The sequence below is a fragment of the Amaranthus tricolor genome, chromosome 2 (genome assembly GCF_026212465.1).
Source record: "Amaranthus tricolor cultivar Red isolate AtriRed21 chromosome 2, ASM2621246v1, whole genome shotgun sequence".
NCBI lineage: Eukaryota > Viridiplantae > Streptophyta > Magnoliopsida > Caryophyllales > Amaranthaceae > Amaranthus > Amaranthus tricolor.
The window spans coordinates 28,741,999-28,765,530 of NC_080048.1; the positions used below are offsets into that span (position 1 = coordinate 28,741,999).

At 32.4% G+C, this 23,532-nt stretch overlaps 2 protein-coding genes across 2 annotated transcripts; one reads left to right on the top strand and one right to left on the bottom strand.

Moving 5' to 3' along the window:
• The first annotated feature begins 5,326 nt into the window (after positions 1-5,326).
• On the top strand, positions 5,327-7,558 carry LOC130803413 (gibberellin-regulated protein 1-like). Its single transcript, XM_057667556.1, has 4 exons — positions 5,327-5,489; positions 6,456-6,492; positions 7,126-7,297; positions 7,381-7,558. Exons 1-4 carry the CDS (start codon positions 5,391-5,393, stop codon positions 7,436-7,438), a joined length of 366 nt encoding a protein of 121 aa, XP_057523539.1. The 5' UTR covers positions 5,327-5,390; the 3' UTR covers positions 7,439-7,558.
• A 439-nt stretch (positions 7,559-7,997) lies between these two features.
• Positions 7,998-18,709, bottom strand: LOC130805676 (uncharacterized). The gene is made up of 4 exons (XM_057670457.1): positions 18,608-18,709; positions 17,978-18,491; positions 10,870-12,057; positions 7,998-9,010 (listed from the first exon to the last, which is right to left on the bottom strand). Exons 1-3 carry the CDS (start codon positions 18,707-18,709, stop codon positions 11,861-11,863), a joined length of 813 nt encoding a protein of 270 aa, XP_057526440.1. The 3' UTR covers positions 7,998-9,010; positions 10,870-11,860.
• Between the last annotated feature and the right edge of the window lie 4,823 nt (positions 18,710-23,532).

The window sequence follows — 23,532 nt, forward strand, 5'->3', positions numbered from 1 at the left end:
ATTGTTCCTCCAAATGCCCTAGTTGATTGCACTTACTACATTTCAAAGGCTTCCAATCATATACAACTTGTTTAGAGACAATTTCATTAATTCTATTAGTAAGAAATTTTCCTCTATAAACCCCTTTTGAGGCTCCATATCAATTAAGACCTGGGCAAACATCATTCTATCCTTCTTAAGGGTAGCATTATCAATCCTATGCACTTTACCCAAATGCCCAGCAATTTTCCGAAGAATTGTATCTCCCCACTAATGCATCTCAAGATTAGGGAACCAAATCCAAACCGGAAAGGAAGTAATCATAAGACATTGTCCTAGACCATGGTTTGACAATAAATGGTTTCTTGTCAAATAAGATCCTATTCATATCGCAAGTAGACGCCATACTAGTAGGGGACTTGAAATAAACAATAAAGACACCCTTAGCCACCATACCTATTTTATCAATCTCATCACAAGACCAAATTCTTATTGCAAAACCCTCAACCACATGAAGAGGAGGGTTTACCCCTACGACATAATAGACCACCCATGATTTTGAATAAATAATTTCCTCAGCTACATCCTCAAAATCAATCTTAACAGAGGAAAAATCAGGAGTTATAGGGTTATAAGTATCTAAGCGCGAAATCGGATGATCCGCCAATGGAATAGTAACTAGGTTCGAAGACCTAGCCTCTTGAGAAGAAACCGTAGGTTGCTTCCCCCTATTAGTCGTAGTTCATGAATTTCAGCCCAACATGATTAAGAATCGCATTTTCATGAATTGTTAAGGATGGGTTAGAGATACGGTTCTAAGAAGATTTAAGAACAACTGTGGATGAAGAAGAAGATTTCTTTCCAGAAGAGGTAGCACATGAACAACGTTGTGGAGTCACTTTCTTCCTTGGCCATCCTCGTCCTCGCGCCATGGCTGAGCAGTTGGAACTGCTTTGAGAGAGAGAATTGCAGAAGTGAGAGAGAGAAGTGAGAGAAATCGTTCAATAATATTTGATATTAGTATTTGATAAATTCTCAGGTTGAAACCACTTGTTAATATGAGATATTTAAAAATCCACCAATTGCTTATTTTTGAAGTAAACGCACCTATTAGATATATTTGCTAAAATAAATCCACCTATTGTTCATAATAATCTTCAAAGCTTCAAACAATTAGAAAGAAACAATACTTAAGTTTATTTTCAACAATTATACCGAATAAATGAGATTATATAAAATAAACAATAATTGAATTTGTATTCAGCTGATTGAACACCAATTAATTTATTTTTGAAAATTTTCCTAAACCATAAAATTTGTAATTTTAAGATACTCATAGAAAAGTTTAATAGCAAGAGTAATATTGATGTCTTAACAAAAATTTTGACCTAAATAGAAATTTAGTAACTCTCTTGAGAGACCGTCTCTATGAGAGACGGTCCCTCAAATCCAAGCCCATCACCTCTTATGAATTAATATAAAGAAAAAAAAGTAGCCTCAGCAGCCAACAGCAGTCCCTAAGTTAACCTTACATATTCCAAGGCCATGATTGCAAAACTCATTGGAAACTAAGGTAATGTATTTATTGACAAAACTTTTCTGATTTCTCATCCATTAAAGGTAAAAATATCATCTTCAACAACATGGATGAGTTCATGCAAGAATTCAAAGATTTCGTAACACAGACTCAACGAGATCCGTCTTTTAGAGACAGTTTAAGTATGTTTGATTCTCTCTTCCCTTATTAATTCAATAAATCAAAATTAAATAAAAAAAGTGTGATGTCCTCAAACTATTTCTGTAGTTCCATTAAATGATGAGCATATTCAGTTCGAGCATGGAGATGGAAGTAAAACTAGTGAACACGAAGGTTAGTTTTTGCATTTGATAACATTTTATTCAAGTTGGTTACTGTAAATTGGATGTAAATAATATTCAAGGTGATATTTAATACATAAAAATTGGTATTAGATAATTTTTTTGAGATATGTTGATATTAGATATTATTCATTATAGTTATCAGATTGCTCAGTGTAAATTGGCATTAGATAGTTTTCAAATTGACATTAAACAGTTTTCAATTTGGCATGAGATAGTTTTAAATTGGCATTAGATGCTATTTATATTGGCATTAGATAGTATTCAAATTGGCATTAAATATTTTTCAAATTGGTATTATATAGTATTTAAATTGGGATTAGATAATTATTCATTAGATGCTGATGTCATTATAGTATTCAAGTTGGCATTAGATATTATTTAAATTGGCATTAGGTAGTATTCAAATTGACATTAAATAGTTTTCAAATTGGCATTAGATAGTTTTAAATTTGCATTATATGCTATTTAAATTGGCAATAGGTAGTTGGCATTAGATGTTATTTAAACTGGCATTAGATAGTTTTCGAATTGGCATTAGATGCTATTTAAATTGACATTAGATAATTTTCAATATAGCATTAAATAGTTTTTAAATTTGTATTAGATAATTTCAAAACTGGCATTATATAGTATCGAATTGGCACTATATAGTATTCAATTTGGCACTAAGTATTATACAAATTGACATTATGTGTTGATGTCATTTGGATTTGGTCATTATTATGATTATTCATATAAGTTGATATTAAACATCAAATTAAACAGTAGTAGATTTTTATAAGTTGGAATTTGGTGCTTTTATATATTTGTGAGGATGTAATTTTGACAAGCAACTACAAGTCATCAACCATGATGGTAATGACGATATGCATTCACATCGCGAATTTGAGCCGGAGTGAGAGTAATTTCTTCTTTACTATTACTAAGGAAAAGATGTGGTTTGCAATTTGTGTAAATAGCTCTGTCAACACTGCATACAAAATGGCAAACAATAACAACTTGTATCATACTAAATCTCAATTTACATTAAACTAATGCCAATTTATAAGTTATATATTGGCAATTTGCACTGATCTAATGCCGACTTATATTGTATTGAATGCCAACTTGTTTCATATTAAATGTCAATTTACATCAACTAATGCCAATTTATATCATGTTAAACATGCATTTACAATATATTTATAGCGATATATTTATAACCATATATATCATACAATTATAGCATACTTAACATGCATTTATAATATAAAAAAATATCAATTTACATCAAACTAATGCCAATTTATTTTGTATAAAAATGTCACTTACAATAACCTAATCCCAACTTGCCATTTGATATTTGTTATAATGTCAACTTAGAATAAACTTAATTCCAATTAGCACAAATTAAAACATTCACTTAATCCCGATTTGCACAGATAAAAACATCACTTGCAATAAACTTAATCCCAATTTGCCATTTTATATTGGATTAAATGTCAACTCATACCAAAATAATGTCAACTTAAAATAAACTTAATCCCAATATGCACAAATTAAAACATCACTTACAGTAACCTATTTCAAATTTGCACAGATAAAAACATCACTTACAATAACCTAATCCCAACTTATGATAAACATAATCCCAATTTACACAGATTAAAACATCACTTAGAATAACATGATCTAATCCCAACTTATATTAGATTAAATGCCAAATAATACATATTAAATGCCAACTTCTATTAAATGACAACGTATATAATATTAAGAGCAAAATTATATTATATTATATCGAATTAAATGCCAACTTACATAACACTAAAGCCAATTTCTAACATATTAAGTGCCGATTTACAAAAAATAAACAAAACCCCCAATTTACACTAAAATCCATCATCTTAAACTTCGCCATATATCCCAACTTACAATAAACATGCATAATCCCAATTTACAAAAAAATAAAAACATAACTCCCATTTACAATAGATCTAATGCCAATTTAGATCAGATCTAAAGTCGATTTACCTATAAAACAAAATTTTACTTACGATCCTTCATTTGTTTCCAATTTGATGTAGCATAGTTTAGCCTTCTTCCTTTTTGGTTTTGGGCTGGAACCTTGAAAATCACCACTCGTTCCAGGATTTAAGTCTAGTCTTCTCAAATTTCTCATTGCAGATGCTAGGATTTGTTCATTATCCATGTCTAAAATCAAAAAAAAAAAATTAGAATTTCAGTTCATTAAAGAAGATAAATTTTGTTAGTAAATGGGGAAAAAAAACTTAACAACAAAAAATAACCAAAATTGCATAGAAATTTTTTTTTTAAAAAACTATAATTTTACCATTCCTGGTTGTAGATGAAGGAACTAGACAATGTCTTTGCTTGAAAAAAATGGCGAACTGCACGAGTGTACAAGAGAAAGGAAACGAGAGGAAGAAAGGAAAGCGAAATGGGCGACTCAAATGGTGGATTGAAACTGAAATGGGAGAGTGGATGATTATCAGTTTAGTTGAAAATGGGTTTCTAAATATGGAATGTTTTTTTTAAAAAAAATGATGATTACAGTTTTGGGGGGAGAAAATGACGCGCATTACAAGGGGACAAATCAAATGATGGGTTTGCAATTTTCAATTACAATAACCTGACATAATTACACCCTTAACTGCCATAATTAAATACTTTCATTTTATTTATTTATTTTTTTAAATTGGGTCGGCCCATTTCAGACATACTTTTCCATAAGAATTTGTGATAAAAATTTTGTCTTGGAAATTTTTTTTTTCAAAAAGTTGTACTTCCTCCATTTTAATAACTATGTCCTATTTCATTTGGACACATTCGCTAAGGCATATGTTAAAGTCTTAATATTTCTAATGGTGTATAAGTAAAAATTATAAAAATTTTATATTAGTAATCCTCGCGTTGAGATAAATCAGACAATATCCCACTTGACTATATTTTAACTTATAAATTAATAATAAAATACAAATTAAAAGTAAACTATAAATAATGTCAAAAAAATCAAATATGACAAAATCACTTAAGCAAGTACTAGCTAAAGCCTAAGGTCCAAAAGTAACCACAGAGGGAAGAAACATTTTACATGTAGAATTGTAGATTGATTTTTTGCTACATCAAACAAAAACCATTCTTTTATGACCATACTTAAATCAAACAAACCATTTGAGGGGGTTGGTCGACAACCTGGAGGGAGATTTTTTTTTCCTAAATTACATGTTTAACAAATGTTAGGTAATTTTGAATGCCAGTGGAAAACACACTTTTAAGTTGGATTATTCGTAAGAAATTCAAAAAAAAATATTTTAAGAAAATCGTAAATAGGTTAAATTATTTTAGATAATTTTTTTTCCATTAAAAAAAATATTTTTTTTAATCATGGGATTTTCTTTTGGCTTTAGTTAAAATTCAAGCCCACTTTTGCATACTCTCCTATAAATAAAGACAATGTCCTCATGCATTAATGAGTCCCTCAAGAATAATAACACTCTCCCCTTTACTCCTTAGAAATCTAATCTAAAATGGCATTCTCCAAAGCCATAATTGCTTCTCTCCTTCTTTCTCTCTTTGTTCTTCAACTTGCTCATGCCTTGGAATCTGAGACTACCTCATATCAATTGGTATGTACTAATACTAATAATACTTCCATCCAATTTTTAACATATTAGTTGTTATGTAGTGTAAGTTTACTTGTTTACATCATCTTTTGCCACATTAATTAATTCTCATTTTAAACTATTTTTTAATAAATTTCTTTATACTTTTATCTTTCATATCCTAGCTCACTTGCTTCTAAATCTTATAAAGTTGAAATTAATATATACTTTAATTCTTTTGTTCCTATTTAATGTTTTCATAAAAAAATGTTCAAAAGTCGAATCATTTATATGAAGTTAATACAAAAAAGGGAGACCATAATCATATTTAAAAAATATATAAAATAAAATTAGTGGGAAAAATATGAGAGTTACAAATATTATAAGGGGAGTGTTTGACAATTGACTGTCGGCTGTTGGCTTTTTAGTTGGCTTGTTTGATTAACTGGAAATATTGGGTTTTTTGTTGGCTTTTAAGCTAACTAAAAAAGTTAACTGTTTGTGGAGATGTTTTAGTTAATTTAAGTATTAGTTGTTAGTTGTTTATTTGAAAAAAAATGGGCATTTTTGCTTAAAAGCCAGCTTTTTAGCTTCTTAAAAAGTCATTTTACCAAATACTTTTATTGGCTGTTTGACCAACCTACAAACAAAAAGAAACCAACCAAAAACTAAACAAAAAGTCATCAACCAAACACCTCTTGGAAAACATATGTGAAGGCCATAAGCATTAAAATAGATTAAAATTAAGATGAATAATGTTAATTATGTCCAAATAATTTAATATAAATAGAAAAATTAAAAATTGCAACATCATATAGGAATATCATAAAGGTATCAACTATCAAGTTAATATATTTGAATGATGAGTTGTCAAATTAATATTGGGCCATTGCCTACTTCAAGACTTCAAGAATGTCAGAGTGAGTGGATTTATTTCTATTTTGAATGTTAAACATAATTTGTTAACTAGAATTTTGTTCATTTTTGCAGGAAAACAACACTGGAAATGTGTCTGAAATTAAAATCGGTTTGTTTCCCTTACTCAATCTTCCATATGGAGGTCTCCAATTGTTTTATATGGGTCAACTTTTGTTAGTTTTCAAAATTATTAATAAATTTAAATAATTTTTAATTTATTATACAAAAAGTATACAACCAAACAACAAAATACTACATTAGTAGCGAATGGGCCAATGCTGAATGCGCTTTTAGTTTCAAATACTCATTTTTTTAGTTGTATGAGACGGTTTCATCATGAAAAGTGATTCATACATAATTTAAATAGCCTAATAATACAAACAATTAGCATATGAACGTGTTATTTTGAAGTCGTTTAACTGGAAAACAATTTCTCACAAGAGTAATTCTTGTTGGTTTGAACTATATATATCTGCTAATGATTTGTAATTTGTAAAATATACATTTTACTTAGTGATTTATAATTCGCTAAATCTATAAATTAGATACCATTTAACTTGAATATGAGATATTTTTAAATTAAATGGTGCATTCTCAGAGGGATGGCGAGAGTATTTCAAATCATTATAGAATTAAGTTGGCATGGAATATTTAAATGATCAAACTACTTGTTCAAGTGTCTGAAGGTTTAAGATTGAATCAATGTTTGATGAATTATTCAAATTTATGTGGGTAAATGCAGATTGTGGAGCAGCATGTGCGGTGAGGTGCAGTGAAACAAAGAGGCCAAATCTGTGCAAAAGGGCTTGTGGAAGTTGCTGCAACAAGTGCAACTGCGTCCCACCAGGCACCTCCGGTAACTACGAAGCCTGCCCTTGCTATGCCGGGTTGACTACCCACGGCTCCAGGAAAAAGTGCCCTTAATTTAAGTTTTCCTTCTTTATGTTGCTCTCTTAAGTCCTATAACTATTTATGATACTATCCCTCTATTTTTTAGGCACGGTCCAATTCTAACAGCTAGTGCTATATTAGATTGGCCAAGTATGAGAGGATGATTAATGATGCATGATCATATATCTGAATTTGAAGGTATACTTCTTGATTCTTATGGGTTTCATGTTTATTGTACTTCTATTATTTTGTATAATTATGGAGAATAATGTTTGGTGTTCTACTATAGTAGTGTTCTAATTTGTTTGTCCATTCATTCTCTTTTTCTATGGAATTGTGGCGTATATGAAATGTGTTATTGTATGACTTAAAGAATCCTGTATTGTGGATTCGCGATTCTAAAATATTTCTCCAAATCACTAGCGATACGCATTCCTAATCCGTCAAGGTGTTGGCCCAAAGTTTCAACCTATAAAGATTTTTGAGCCTCCATTTATAAATTCGAGGGGAGGAAATTATTTGATAAAGCCTTATAAAGATTAAAAAGTTTGTTTGAAAATAAAATTTAAAAGCACAAAATCATTTTTTTTAATATTTACTTTACATTTTATTCATATGTTTCTTGATAATAATAAATTTAGAGTCATACGTCGTCACTCTTAATTGGGTTCCACGTTCCCATTTTCATTCAATGTAATGAATCTAATTGCAGTCTGAATAACAATGGTATGAATATGATGAATGATGATGGTCTCCTGTACGAAATAAATTTTTTTATATTGAATTTATCTCTTCTATTGTAAACATCATTGTTGTATATATGTATTCATTTGTGAAATATATCAGTACATTATTTGTCAATTTCATATAAAAGCATATATTTTATTTGAATTCACAAAAAAACCACTGTTTTATTTCTTAAAGTTTGAAATTATTATGGTTTTAAAAAAATATATACATTTTGTGACGTTTTTTAACACTAAGCGACGTAATATAACTTAGCGACACTTCAACAAAGCGTCGATATATTCAAAGTCGTTATTTAGCGACAATTCGAAAAAGCGTCGATATATTCAAAGTCGTTATTTAGCGACACATACAGAAGCGTCGATATATTGAAAGTCGTTATTTAGCGACACTTCCACAAGCGTCGATATATTAATGTTCGTTATTTAGCGACAACTCGATATATTGAAAATCTCACCAATTAGGACGCTTTTAGATGTCATTTTTGTTTCTCTTTCTGACAATTATAGTTTTACGATGCTTTTAAATGTCGATAGTTGTCAAGTAGCGACACTTGTAATGTCACTATGTGTCAATTAGTGACACTTGTAGTGTAGCTATGTCTTTATAAGACATATTTAAGGCAATATATTCAGTCACTATTTATATTAGTGACGCTTTTTGATGCCATTATCTATAGTTTGTGACATCTTTATTCAATTACATATTTCTTTTAAATTCACCAATAATAGTGTAAAACCATTAAAATTAAGAAATAATTTAAACATCAAGAATCTATTATAATTGTAAAAATATTATTACAAAATACCAAACAACTTTTAAAGAATTTCTATTTAAAGTTAAAATATCAACGACAATAATAATGTTTCCGCACTTAGGATGACCGATGATGCTCAAGTATAATTGACTTGCAATGTCGTGTGTAGAACGCCTAGCTATCTCGAATCAATTGACGTTGCTATATACCTCTATGTACTATGATCATATTCCTATATTAAATTAAAAAAAACATATTAATTTTAATAACACACATACGATATAATAAAAGAGGAAATAATAAATAAAGAAGGAAACCACACATTATCTACATGACTTTTAGTCTTTTGAGAATCCAACAAAATAATAAACCAATGTCACAATTCTTATTTGGCTTTTCAATTCACAAAGTACTACAAGGTATATTGAATCAAAAGCAAACATTCTTTTCCACATTACTAATGAAAAAACATCAGTAATGTGGAAAAGAATGTTTTGATTTAATGTACCTTGTAGTACTTTGTGAACTGCATATTGAATCAAAAACAAACATGGCTCCGCCGGACGGTTCTTTTAAATTAAAAACATCAGTCTTTAGATACATACTCAACACCAATATACGCAAAACATAAAAAACACATCCGGTGAGCAATGAATATGCAGTCACATATTGTATATTCCTTTTCCACATTGTTTGGTGATTCCTACAAATAAAGATGGTACATGATGATTGTACGATGTCAACTATTGACTACTGCCATATGAATATCCAGTTAAATTTTCAGACTCTACTATCCACCTCAATGTGGAATCTCCCCCCTAATTATACGAACTTTGCTTTAAGACTATGCTGTTACAAAATCAAAAAAAATATGCTGTTGCAGTTTGTAAATCAGTAAAAATTTGTAGCTTAAGAAAATAAATTGCAACCTCTTTTCAAATATGGGACTGTGAAGATATGGGACCTTAGGTTGTAATGTTAATACATGCATTTGTGTTATTGTCAACCTATGTTTTGAATAAGTAAAGACTTTGTCTTTTGAATGTAGAGCCCCAGACATTTCTTTAGAAACAAAAAATGTTCTTTTTTAACACTTTTGCCTTTGCTTAGAACTATGGCAATCTCTGCTTAGAGCCTTATAATCGATATTGTTATTTCCTTTTGGTTCTATATTGATTATAAATTGATTGTATCTTGAGGAAATATTTTTATCGCAGTGTCACCTTTTATTACACATTTTTTCTGCCCAAATGGATTCCTAGACCTTTTCCCAACATTCGGCAACATTTGTATTATATCAGTTGTGAACAGTTGTGGAAACAGGCAAGCTGAATCAAATACCTCTTTCAGATAATGAGTTGGTATTGGTACGTATCTAAGTCTCAACCATATCCGAGTGTTGAGGGGCTAACACGAAAACTTAAAGGTAAAATGAAAGCACTGACAGCAACACAAAATAGCAGCACAAACAGCTATAGTACATCGAGGCAACAGCACAAACAACGATAGAACATCGAGACAGCAGCAACAAACATCGACAGAACACCGAGACAACAGCATAAACAGCGACAGAACATCGAGGCTGCAGCATAAACAGCGATAGAACATCGAGACGGCAGCAACAAAACAGCAACAAAACAGCCACAACAGCAACAAAAAAGCGACAGCAACACGTGACAACAGCAAAAAACCAACCACACTCTCTCGCAAACCGTTGCAACGACATCAACGATTAAAATGCAGCAGTATTCTTTGCATTCATACATGAACTAAAATAGATACTAGAAAATTCTCAATCTAGCAAGGCTTAGGGTCATCCGCAAGTCCAATGTATTTGCGTCTAATGCCAATGACTATTCCATTTCAACTAGTCGTTACTCATCAATCAATATGAAATAAACAAACCCAACCACAATAGCAGCACGAGACATCAACATCAAAAAAGCAACAACAGCAGCATCAAATTAAAAACAACAAAGACACACCAAAAGCATTTTTTGTCAAAATGGGGCGTTGACCAAGCCAAGCAAAATTCAATTCTAAGACTGCATCATAAACCAACAAGGAACAATTAAGAGAGAAAGTGCTAACCTCATGATTAATAATGTTTAGTGTTGCTTCTGCAAGATCCAATATTTCTGATGAAACATTTCCATTGCGAATGGCCTTTAGAACTTCTGCATAACCAGAAGTAACTTCTGCATAACTTCATACATAAGGTCATTGAAAATGGAGTTTTCAATCTCCACTTGAGACTTGGAAGAAGAAGCAAGTTGTTCATCAACCTTAGCCTTTGCCTTCTGCAAAAAATATGAGTAAAGATTGAAGGTTTCTCATCATATAACGACATTTAAATAAAACTTTCCATTGATGAAATATAATATGATTGCTTTGTACACCATAAATTGTCCAGAAATTGTTCCCTCTTTGAAGCTCTCATCATTCTTCGTATAAACGGTTTCGTAAAATTTCAACTCACTAATAGTTTATTTTGATTTTTCCTACAAATATAGATAAGTCCTCCTTAAAAACACTCAGTAGAATAAAACAAATTTATTCTAATGGCTACTTTAAGAAAAAAACTCATACAAAGACAACTCTCCGATTAGCAAAGCTTGTAGTACCACTAGTGTGTGAATGAGCATGGGACACGCATGCTTGTTTACCAATTTTTGAGTATTTCTAATTCAACAAAAAAATAATGTTAGCTGCAATTGGATTTCTCAAACATATGATGTCAAAAAAAAAATAAATTAAATATAGTTTCGTAATCAACCAATGCTTCCAGGCTGAGTCTATTCATTCTGATAAGACATTTTGCATAAATCTCTTCTTTTGATAGTGTTTGATCAAAATGATTCCTCTTGAGGCTATATCTATGTTGCCTCCATACTTTACCAACTCTTTTTTAAACAGCAGAATCATATGCCGCCCTATCAGGTAGGAGAAACTGTTGCTAGAAAGAAAATAAAAAAATTATCATATTTATAAAAAAATTATAACAAAAATAATCTTAGTTGACAACAAGCTACCACCTACCCTAACAAGTTTAAGAATTTCAGCTTTGGAAGAGTTTCTCAGCTCATGCCAATTCTTCAATTCGATAGGACAATATGTATCCCTTTTCACAATATTCCCAAAGATTCATAAGTACATTACCACCTTTACCAATTGGTTGATTCATAGTATTGAAGTTGACAATGTATCTTAAATTTGTGTCATTCCATACAACATGGTGTTGAATTGTACCATAAGCGATGCCTCGATTTCCATTATCATCTAACAAAGAATAAGAAATAATTGAAATTAAAGGAACACACACAAAAAGAAATCATTACCATAAATAAATTTATAAATTTAAATTTTTTTGCTTACAAAGTAGTAAAAAAAAAGGGGTAAAATAGTCATATTTACCTATTGTCGCAACACTTTCCATTTCATCATTTGTGTCATTACCTATTTTCACTTACAAAGGAATAGTTGTGGGCCAATCTTTGATCAAAAGACGATGTCTAGGTTTTGAGGTTTTTGATTAAGACATAGTTGTGCTTCTACCTGGTTCAATGTTTGAGTCTTCATCCTCATTTTATCTTTCGTTCTCATCGTGATTAGTAGGCATTCTTTGTGTTGGTGAAGGTGGTGGTGAAAGATTAACGGAAGGTGGAGAATGCACCTTAGAAGTTGTGGTTTTATGCACATGAGTAGTGGACATAGATTGTTGTGCTGGCGGAGGATTAATGGAAGGTGGAGAATACACCCTAGAAGTTGTGGCCTGCGAAACACGGACACGGCTGGCGTGTGACGTGTCGCGTGTCCGACACGTGTCGGACACGGACACGCGACGGACACGCGAAAATCCGTGTCCGACACGCCAAATGAAGTGTCCAATTTTTTAATATTTTTTCGGACACGTGGACACGGCAAGGACACGCGACGGACACGGCAAGGGACACGTGTCTTTTTTAAAAAAAAAAATTGAAAAAACTGAAAAAAAAGAAATAAACTCCTCTGAGTTCTGACCTCTCATTTACTCTCATCTCAAATCTCACTTACTGGACTCACGCATTCCATTTCCCTCCCTCTCAAATCTCAATTCCCTCTCTTGCTCTCATCTCACATTCTCACTCCTCTAACCCTAAAAATTCTACGGCTGCTCCTCCACCACGCCACCGCCACTGACGGCTTCACTGAGTGGTGCTGTGGTCTGCTCCTCAAACACTCGACGGCTGCTGTGGTGCTTCCCTAAAAATCGATTTTTTTGATTTTGTTTCAGGTATTTTCAATCTTTATCCTAAATCCTAATATTAATCTTGTTCTAATCTTTAATCTTAGTGTTAATCTTAAATTTTTAATCTTGTTGAGTTGTTGTTTTAACATTTATTTTTACTGTGATGGAATTTGATTACTGGAATTTGATTTAGGACTGTGATGGATTTAGGACTGTATTGTATTAACGTATTGTATTGTATTGGTCTATTAACGTATTGTATTGTATTGTATTGTGATGAATTTGATTTAGGACTGTGATGAATTTGATTACAGGAATTTGATTTAGGACTGTGATGGATTTAGGACTGTGATGGAATTTGTAAATTAAGAAACGGTATTGTATTGTAAATTAAGATGTTACTGTGATGGATATTTGATTTCAATTTGATTACTGTGATGGAATTTGATTACTGGAATTTGATGGAATTTATAAATCTTTAATTGTGGTTGTTTGAATTTGAAGAGTTCAATCATGTCTAGTAGCGGGGCTAGTGGCTCTGATTCGTGCAATGTAAGTGGTGATGCTACAAATGAAGAGGGTGATTTCTGTTATTATCCTTTGTGGAAATATGTTGTGTAAGGGGAAAAAATGAGTGGAGGTGGGGGTAATTATACTTGGCAATGCAACTTTTGCAAACAAATAAAGAGTGGTTCATATACTAGAGTTAGAGCACATTTGATGGGAGTTGCAAAAGGTGGAATTAGTCAATGTCCTAATGTAACAAATGAGGATAAAATGCAAATGAGAAACTTAGAAAGACAAGTTGAGCAATATAAAGAATCTAGACAACCAAAAAGACCACCACTTCCTAGTCATTCTTTGTCTTCCGAAACTTCTCTTTCACCAACTTCATATGCCAAGAAAAGAAAATCTGACAACCCAATCACCAAAGCTTTTGATATACAAGCTCGAAACAACTTAGATGCTGAGATAGCAAGGATGTTTTTTATTGGAGGATTGTCTTTTAACCTTTGTCGAAACCCTTACTATGTTAGTTCATACAACTATGCTGCCACAAATAATATTCCTGGTTACAAGCCTCCTGGTTACAATAAAATGAGAACCACTTTGTTAGAGAGAGAGAAAGAAAATGTTGAAAGGCTTTTAGAACCAACAAAGGCTACTTGGAGGGAAAAAGGAGTAAGTATAGTGAGTGATGGGTGGAGTGATCCACAAAGGAGACCTTTAATTAATCTCATGGTAGCTTGTGAAGTTGGTCCTCTGTTCTTAAAGGCCGTTGATTGCTCAGGAGAGGTAAAGGATAAAGACTTTATTGCTAGTTTGTTGAATGATGCCATTGAAGAAGTTGGAGATGACAAATTTGTTGTACAAATTCTGACTGATAATGCAAGCAATTGCAAGGCCGCTGGAGAACTTATAGAGGGTAGATATCCACATATATTTTGGACACCATGCATTGTTCACACTCTTAACCTTGCTCTTAAAAACATTTGTAATGCTAAAAATGTTTCAAACAATGAGGAGGTTTATGATGAGTGTCATTGGATAACTGAAGTTCATGGAGATGCTTTATTTATCAAAAACTACATAATGAACCATTCAATGAGGTTAGCTATATTTAATAAGTTCTCTCCATTAAAGCTTCTTTCTGTCGGTGATACTCGCTTCGCTTCGATAGTTGTCATGCTAAAGAGGATGAAACTTCTTAAACCAACTCTTCAATCCATGGTTGTTAGTGAGGCTTGGTCCACATATCGTGATGATCATCGTGGACAAGCTACACTTGTGAGGGAAAAGATTTTAAATGACGATTGGTGGGACAACGTTGATTACATCCTTGATTTTACTCGTCCCATTTATGAAATGATAAGAGCATGTGATACCGACAAAGCATCCCTTCATCTAGTATATGAAAAATGGGATTCAATGATTTCAAAGGTGAAGGAGATCATATATAACCATGAGCATAAACAAAGGATGAGTATTCTTCTTTCTTTAGTGTGGTCGAAACAATACTTCATAGCCGTTGGAAGAATAGCAACACTCCACTTCATTGTTCGGCACATTCTTTGAATCCAAGGTAAAGGAGATCATATTTTATGTTTAAATGTTTAAAGCATTAGATTATGTATTAACTAAATTCTAAAGGTATTATAGTGACGTGTGGCTTAAAGAGGTCCCCGGTAGAGTTGCTCCACATGTTGACAATGAAATTTCCACACAAAGATTTAATTGCTTCAGAAGATTGTTTCAAGACTTGGAAGATAGAAGAAAGGTTAATATGGAGTATGCTATTTTCTCGGCAAGAGATGGTGGTGTATTTACCGAACCGGAGTGCTTGAATGATATGTACATGATGGCTCCAAAGCATTGGTGGGCAACTTATGGCTAACAAGTTCCGATGCTTCAAGCATTAGCATTCAAGTTGTTAGGACAACCATCATCTTCCTCTTGTTGTGAGAGGAATTGGAGCACATATAAATTCATTCATTCATGTACTAGAAACAAACTTGCACCAAAACGTGCTCAAGATTTGGTGTACATTCATAACAATCTTCGTTTGCTTTCAAGGAGAGGTGAGGCTTATAACAAGGGAAGAACAAGGTTGTGGGATGTTGGAAGAGATGACTTTGGAAATCTAGAAGATTCTATTTGCCTTGGCATGGCGGATCTTTCTCTTGATGAGCCCGAGTTGGAAACTACTTTTGTAGCGGAGGATGATGATGGATGTCATATGGATGATATGTGAAGATCAAACTTATATTTACCTATTTATTTGGTTTTCTTTGATTTGGTTTGTATGACTATTTTTAAATACTCCTGTTGTTTATTTGGTACTTATTTGAATGTTATGTGAGTTTTATATTTTTAAAGTGTTTATTTACAAATATCTAATGAAAGATTGTAAAATTATCTTTAAATTGATATATTTATTATATTACCATTTACGTGTCCCTATGTCCGCCATTTTTAAGTTGGCGTTTTCCCGTACCCGTGTCGTGTCCGTGTCCATTTTAGTGCAACCTAGGTTGTGGCTTTACGCACATGAGAAGTGGACATATATAAATTGTTATTTTGGTGAAGGATTAATGGAAGGTGGAGAATACACCCTAGAAGTTGTGGTTTTACGCACATGAGAAGCGGACATAGATTGTTGTGCTGGCGAAGGATTAATAGAAGGTGGAGAATGCACCCTAGTAATTGTGGTGCTTTACAAGAAGATTGTGGCAAAACAGTATCTCCCATAGTCTTTCGAAAAGCTTGGTGTATAGGCCATCTCGGTTGATATAGTGGTGGTATTTCAGGCGATTTTCTTGCAACGACTTGGGATTTAGGTGGATGTGATGGCTTAAGAAGGGGTATTTGAGGGATTAAAGGTTGTGATTTCATAACTTGAGATGATTCGAATGCCTTTAATGTTGGAGGGGGGAATGGTCCCCATTTATTTGAGACCTTGCCTGATAGTTTAGGTGACTTGGGTGATTCTCTCGATTCAACCCTAGATTATGATATGTTCACATTCCCATGAATATCTCCAAATGTTCGTTTACTTCGAAAACTCATTCTTAGCACCTATGTTGCATGATTTAAACAAACTAATATCTAATTAGAACAACTGTAATTCAAGCTTTAAATTAAATATACTTTAAAAATTAATAAATACTTCTAGTAAGTAATGAACTACAAAATGAGACAAATATACTCACCTTAACTCAGATTGTTGTACATATAACAATGAATAATATATAAAAAATGCTTCATAAGAAAAAATCACCATGAAAATAATCAAAGAAAGAATCTAAAATTAATTGTTAATTACACATTAAGGTTTGTCGTCTAATCAAACAAGTCTCTAGGTTTAGTCGTAACAACATGGGACCATCCTATTCTTTTTTCATCTTCAACATAAAACACTTGTTTTCCTTAACATGAAAATACAAAAGGATCATCATGCAGATGGTGGCCAGTATGCATCAATTTAAAGAAATTGACATATACACCCCCACGTGCATATGTTTGTATGCCCCTATGAATGTCCACCCAACCGCATTGGAATAACACAACTTTGTATCCTCCGTAATAATTCAACTCAATATGTCTTTCACTTTTCCGTAGAATGCCTCTCCATCTGCCTCAACCATAATTTCGGAGTTTTGTGTTTTCAACTTCAAATCACGATTCAAAACAAGGAACTTATATCCATTAATCATGAATCCTTTAAATTTTTTGGCATGACAACTCAATCCACCGGTTAAAGCGTTTCTTAGCTTTCCAACTTCTGTACTTGTGTCGAAGCAACAAGCCTACCATGACACAATGTTGATTGATTACAAACATATTTATATGTTTAGTTAGTATTATAAATAACGATATAAGAACAAAATTAACCTGACTTCACAGCCATTCTCCAAATTCATTGATTCACCACTCAGTTTTGTCGCTCTCACCGATTAAACCGTGTATATTATTCATTTGTCGCTATTCAAGAAAAGACTCACTTCAAGGAAAAAATAAAGTATATTATAGTCATGTATTATTGTTTGCAAGTATAAAAGTCAAATAAACATACTAGCTACTTACTCCTAAACGTCATTCATCTCCTTTGAGTGAAGTAAAACATAACGATGAGCTTGTTTTAAACTTTTGTCATTAAGGCGTACATGAACCTCATTTCCGACCACTCGTCCACCAGAATTAAACAAATAATTGCTTGAACATGTAGTGGTATCATCAATTCTAGGAAGCCTATTGAAAACAGTCTCAACACCTTCAAGGAATCTAGAACAAAATGTGATCATCTCCTCCAACTTATAACCTTCAGCAATTGATCTTTCTGGTTGTGCTTTATTACTTACATATGATTTCAAATGCGACAAGTACTTTTCAATAAAATCGTTTATGATTATAATATTGAAAAAAAAACGTTATCATTAAAAAAAAAAAAAGAAAAATTTGTAAGAAATGTACCTCTCAATTGGATCCATCTATATTGTACCGGTCCACCAAGCCTAACCTCCTCCACTAAGTGAATCAGTAAATGAACCATACTTTGGATTAAAATAATCCTTTCTTCAAGAGAATTCAACTCACTCAAATGTAGAGTTGTGGAGCACAAAGATTTGAAGAAGGAAGATAGGTTAGCGAGCAAATCAATCACTTTGGTCGAGTTTGAAGCTCTTAAAGCAACAAGGATATCTTGCATAAAGACATGGTTGTCATGAGTCTTAAGATTGACCAACTTTCTTTTCTGGAAGTTCACACATTTAGAGAGGTCAGAACTATATCCATCAGGGACCCTAATTTTGTGCACAGCTTTTAAGAACCTATCTATTTCTTTTGGACTCATGGAATATGAAGCATCTGGCATTAATAGCTCTCCTTTAGAATTGTGTTTAAGCCAAAGTTCTTTCTTTATCCCTAATTCTTTGAGAGCTTCCCTACTTTTCCCAATCTCTTCTTTTCTCCATGTCAAAAATAATGGCTAAAATATTATCACATACATTCTTTTCGATGTGCATCACATCTAGATAGTGTTGCAGAAGATTATGTTCCCAATATTCCAAATCAAAAAAAGATGCTTCTCTTTGTTCCAAATACATTATCAATAACATCATCATCATTATCTCCACCATCATCATCTTCTTTCCCACCTTCACGATCTCTAGGTCTTTGCTTTCTTTTCTTCTTCTTATTCCCCATATTTCTCGCCTTTCCATACACAATCCAACTTTAACTTGCTTTCTCAAAATCTCAGTTCGGGTTGGACGTGTCGGAGCATTGCCATGCTCTTCAGTTCCATCAAACTTTTTACTCTCAAATCTATATGAGTGATTTGCACATAACCATTTTCGATGACCCACATAACAAATCTTTCCCCCAAATCTATAACAAGGTGTCAAATTTGTGCAATAAGGACATGCTTTATATCCTTTAGTGCTCAAACCCGATAGCATTGCATAAGCAGGATAGTCATTAATAGTCCAAAGCAAAGCCACTCGCAGATTAAATCTTTCATGATTATAAGCAGCATAAGCATCAACCCTACACCACAACAATTGTAATTCCTTCACTAAGGGTTGTAAATAAACATCAATGTCATTTCCAAGACTCGATTTTCCTAGAATAATCATGGATAAAATGAATGAAGATTGTTTCATGCATAACCACGGTGGAAGGTTATAAGGAATCAACACCACAGGGCATGTACTATAAGTTGAGTTCATTAAACGATATGGATTAAACCTATCACTTGTAAGACCTAGTCAAACACTACGAGGATCTAATGCAAAATCATTATATCGTTCATCAAAGCGTTTCCATGCTAAACCATCGGCTGGATGCCTTAACTTCCCATCATGCCCTTAGTCTGAATGTCTTTTCTCATGCCATCTCATATCTTCCGCTGTTTTAAGTGACATGTACATTGTTTTAAGTCTACGAATAAGAGGAAAGTATTGCATTACTTTCGTTGGAATACCTATCCTACTCATAAGTGTACCATCTCTGCCCTGGACCATCTTCCACCTCGATGCCCCACTAACATAACACTTATTTTCCTCTAAAAATTAACCCCAAAACAAAGAACAATCATTTTGACAAGCGTGAATCTTTTCATAAGCCTAAGTCTTTTATCATTTTTGTGCTTTCATAATAATTTTTTGGAAAATCCATCATTTGGGGAAAATTCATCTTATTGAAGTTTAAGGTTCATATTAAAAGATTCAATGGACAAATGGTGCATACATTTCAAGTGAAATAAGTGTAGAAGAAAAGACAATTTTGAAAAACTTTTGCATCCCTCATAAAGTGGCTCGTTAGACAACTCAAATAACTTCCTATATTTGTCATCTTCGATGGAGGTTGAATCATTAGTCAAAACCTCAAAAGACTCCTCTATATATTCATCATTTTCTTGATCATCACATTGCATGTTATTCGGAGGTGCATCAACACCAAAAGTTGATTTTAAAAGTCCATTCATATCATCTCGGCCTAGTGAGCCTAATGTATTATCGACATATCCTTGGTTAGTACTCACTTCATCATTCAAACTATATTACCATGAAAAAACCATTTTTTATATGCCTTAAAAAACCCTTTGAAAAAAATATGTGCTTTTACTTGGTTTATAGGAAACCACTTCCCATTTTTACATTTCTTGCATGGAAAAAGAATCGCTGCCTCAACATGACCTTCCTCAGCAAAGTCAATGAATATCATACAACCATTAACATAGTCGGGGTGGCCAATAGGTAAATCAACCCAGCTTGTATCCATTCTACCTAATTTAATAATTACCTAAGGATCATATACATTGAAAGACTGTAAATTGTTTGCTTCTTAATTGGGACATCAAAACATTAACATTGCAGCCCGAAAAATCATTATCCTCACACATAAATCATAATCATAAAGCATACTTAATGAAAACAATTTGAAAACAAAGATTTTCAGTAATTACTAATGCACTATGGATTCAAACCCGATTTACATGATATAACTCAATTTATGGATTCAAACTCAATTTGTATGATATAACCCGTCAAGATTATGATGCGAGCATAGTCTAAAATAGATTTTAGAATGACTAAATTTCAAACAATTGACCCTAAATCCAACTCAATAATCCGAAATACCAACCTACTCTTACTGGCTCTATTTCAAAAGGTAGCCATTTTAGAATCATTGCTAACCTTAACATATAAAGTAAGTGCAGTAAAAAGCAGAAAGAAAACACCCAAATTTCTTCAACTATTACAAAACAGAATTGCTAAACAAGTGAATGTTGCAAATCTTAATGAAGAATAACAATCGTTTAAGCAATTATTGATAATCTAAAATTAAGAATAGCTAATTCTTTTGACTCTTTAATAAACATGTAAGAATCTTTCATATAAACAGAAATTTTGAATGCACTCATGGCAACCCAAAAAAAAGTAAGGAGGAATATCTGAAACAATAAAATTTCCTACATAAGGACCTAAAAGAAAATGATCTGTTCCTAATTTTCTTCACCAAATTTTCTAATTTTAAGACTTTTATGTGCTCCTACAATCATTACAATATAGACCAAATTAGTCCATATGACTATTTTTAAATTTTTAAAGTTTTTGTTTTATAAAACTTTTCTTTGTTATTTTCTATAAGTATGAATAATTGATTATGTAAATAAAAAAATAATTAATTTCAAAAACAAAACTGATTTTTTGAATCAGTAAGTTAATCTTTTTTATTTTACTTTAATTTTAATTACCTTTTCAACTGAAATCAGTTTTATCAATTAACTATAATCAAAGTATTGTAATAATAGTATCATCATCATCATACCCAGTGTATCCGGCCCATAGAAATTTATAAGCAGGGTCTAGGGAGGGATGAAAGGTGGCAACTCATACCCATAAAGAAGAGCGCGGTCAAAGAGTCCCTCGAATCAAGACAAACATCTAGTTCAAAGTTGATATGATTTATATTTGATTTGCAAAATAAATTGGAGATTTGATCATTAAGTCCTGAAATTTCTTAAATGTCAACAAGTGATAATACAAAAAATAAGGTATCGTGTTAACTTTTGGTGTAGGGCCATGAACCCTAGCAGATAACACATAATTTAACTTTAAATGTTTATACATGATATTTGTTTGTATCTAGTCGTTCCCCAGTCACTCTAGGTAGTGTTCCAACTTCCACGTTTCCGTTCCTGTTCCTATCCCACGTACCAAAAAGAATTGCGTTCCAGGTACCAATGGCCAATACAAATAGCCAAGACATGCATATAGAAACAGGATAAAAAAGAACAAGTATAAGTCCGGGCATCTATGAGAAAATAAGGTAGAAAGGATTAAATTTAAGGGCAACAAATAGATAATAGATTACATATACAAGCTATTCACCAGTACAGTCAACTAAATGACAACTACACATTCAAGTCCCAAAGAGGGAACCGTATGTCACGGACAACATCCATGACACAATTGGCAACATAACTAAGATTCCAAAAAAAAAATCCACTTATTTAGCAAATTTTTTTAATTACTTGTAAACCAAAAGAATAGAAACCTCAAATTATGTAATTACTAAAATATCAAATGTGCACAAGTAAGAAAATATAATACAACACACATGCATGAACAAATACGTGCACGCAACATACATCATAGAAGATACAAGGAAACATTTAACGTCGGAAAATCACATCAGAAAGACATAAAGATAAATCATAATTGGCGAAAGGCAAATACCTATACGAATATAAGCTAGTTAAACGACATAGATATGATAAATGGACAACATTGAATAAGTTAGGAAGATATAGTAGTGAAATAAACAAAGACCACGTTGTGAGTTTCCTTCCAAATCTTATAATTATCGGAGAAGTTACAAAAATTCAATGGAATTCATCCCTTCAAATTCCACCCGTCTCCCTCCCCCCTTCATTTGCTATCTAAAGGAAGGAAATCTCATCCTTCTATTCCTCTTCTCTTCTTTTCGTTCCATATCATTCTATCTGTACACTACGTAAAGATAGTATCTTAATTACCTGACGCCTCTAAAGACGCGTCCTTTCTTGCATCACACACCAGATTACCAGCGATAAATAAAAGAAGAACGAGCCTAACTCTATTGTAATAATAATGTTTTAGTTAATTTTAATTGAAAAGAGTTTTTAATTAACATTAGAGTATATTAATAGTGACAATTTAAATTATGTAACTAATTGACTTAAAAAAAACCCAGCCCCTTCTTTTCCCCGGAGAACCACCACCCCTTCCCCCTCCTTCTCCGAGTATATTTAGATTTCGGCAACCTGGGGATGTTTAATTTCTTCAAATTAGCCACCAATTTTGAATTTCTCACAGATTATCAACAACAAAGATATATTATAACCTGGGTATGTTCGATTTCTTCAAATTAGCCACCAATTTTCAGTTTCTCACAGAAATATCAACAACAAAGATATTAAATTTGATTTTGTACCTTAATTTATCCAAAAAACAACATATTACTTCTATCACACTAGTTTTAGAACAAAAATCAAAATAATTGAAACAAAAAAAAAAAAAAAAAAAAAAAAACAAGAAGAAGCGTATAATCTATGGAATAATTGTAAACAAAAATTGATAACTACAATTTTAGGTCATAATAGCATCAACAACAAACCCTATTTTTACTAGAATAAAAATCAAATTTTCAAAAAAAAAAAAAAAATCATACCTGCGAAAATATACAGAAATTTCTGACCAGTGGAGTGGAACTCGATTCCTGGTTGCTGATTGTTTATAGTATCGCCGGTGTTATGAATATAAGGAGTACGGTATGCGCCGATTGTTTATAGTATCGATTCCTGCGAAAATATACAATTGCTGATTGATTATAGTATCGCCGGTTGATGGCCAAGAGGAGTACGGTATACGGCGGGAGTTAATACACAGGAATTGAAGGAATAATAAAAGGTAGAGGGAGTTGCTTACAAGAAGGAATTAAATGGTGAGGGAGTTGAGTGATTTTGCAGGAAAGGACGGAGT

What these genes read in the sequence shown, in the direction of transcription:
- LOC130803413 (XM_057667556.1), top strand. Translation starts at nt 5,391, where the DNA reads ATGGCATTCTCCAAAGCCATAATTGCTTCTCTCCTTCTTTCTCTCTTT. An exon ending in TGTGTCTGAAATTAAAATCG is followed by an intron (nt 6,493 to 7,125) that starts GTTTGTTTCCCT and finishes GGGTAAATGCAG; the next exon opens with ATTGTGGAGCAGCATGTGCG. An exon ending in ACCCACGGCTCCAGGAAAAA is followed by an intron (nt 7,298 to 7,380) that starts GTGCCCTTAATT and finishes TCTATTTTTTAG; the next exon opens with GCACGGTCCAATTCTAACAG.
- LOC130805676 (XM_057670457.1), bottom strand. Translation starts at nt 18,709, where the DNA reads ATGGGGAATAAGAAGAAGAAAAGAAAGCAAAGACCTAGAGATCGTGAA. An exon ending in ATGATGATGTTATTGATAAT is followed by an intron (nt 18,492 to 18,607) that starts GTATTTGGAACA and finishes ATAATATTTTAG; the next exon opens with CCATTATTTTTGACATGGAG. An exon ending in TAGATGGATCCAATTGAGAG is followed by an intron (nt 12,058 to 17,977) that starts GTACATTTCTTA and finishes ATTCTTTGTTAG; the next exon opens with ATGATAATGGAAATCGAGGC.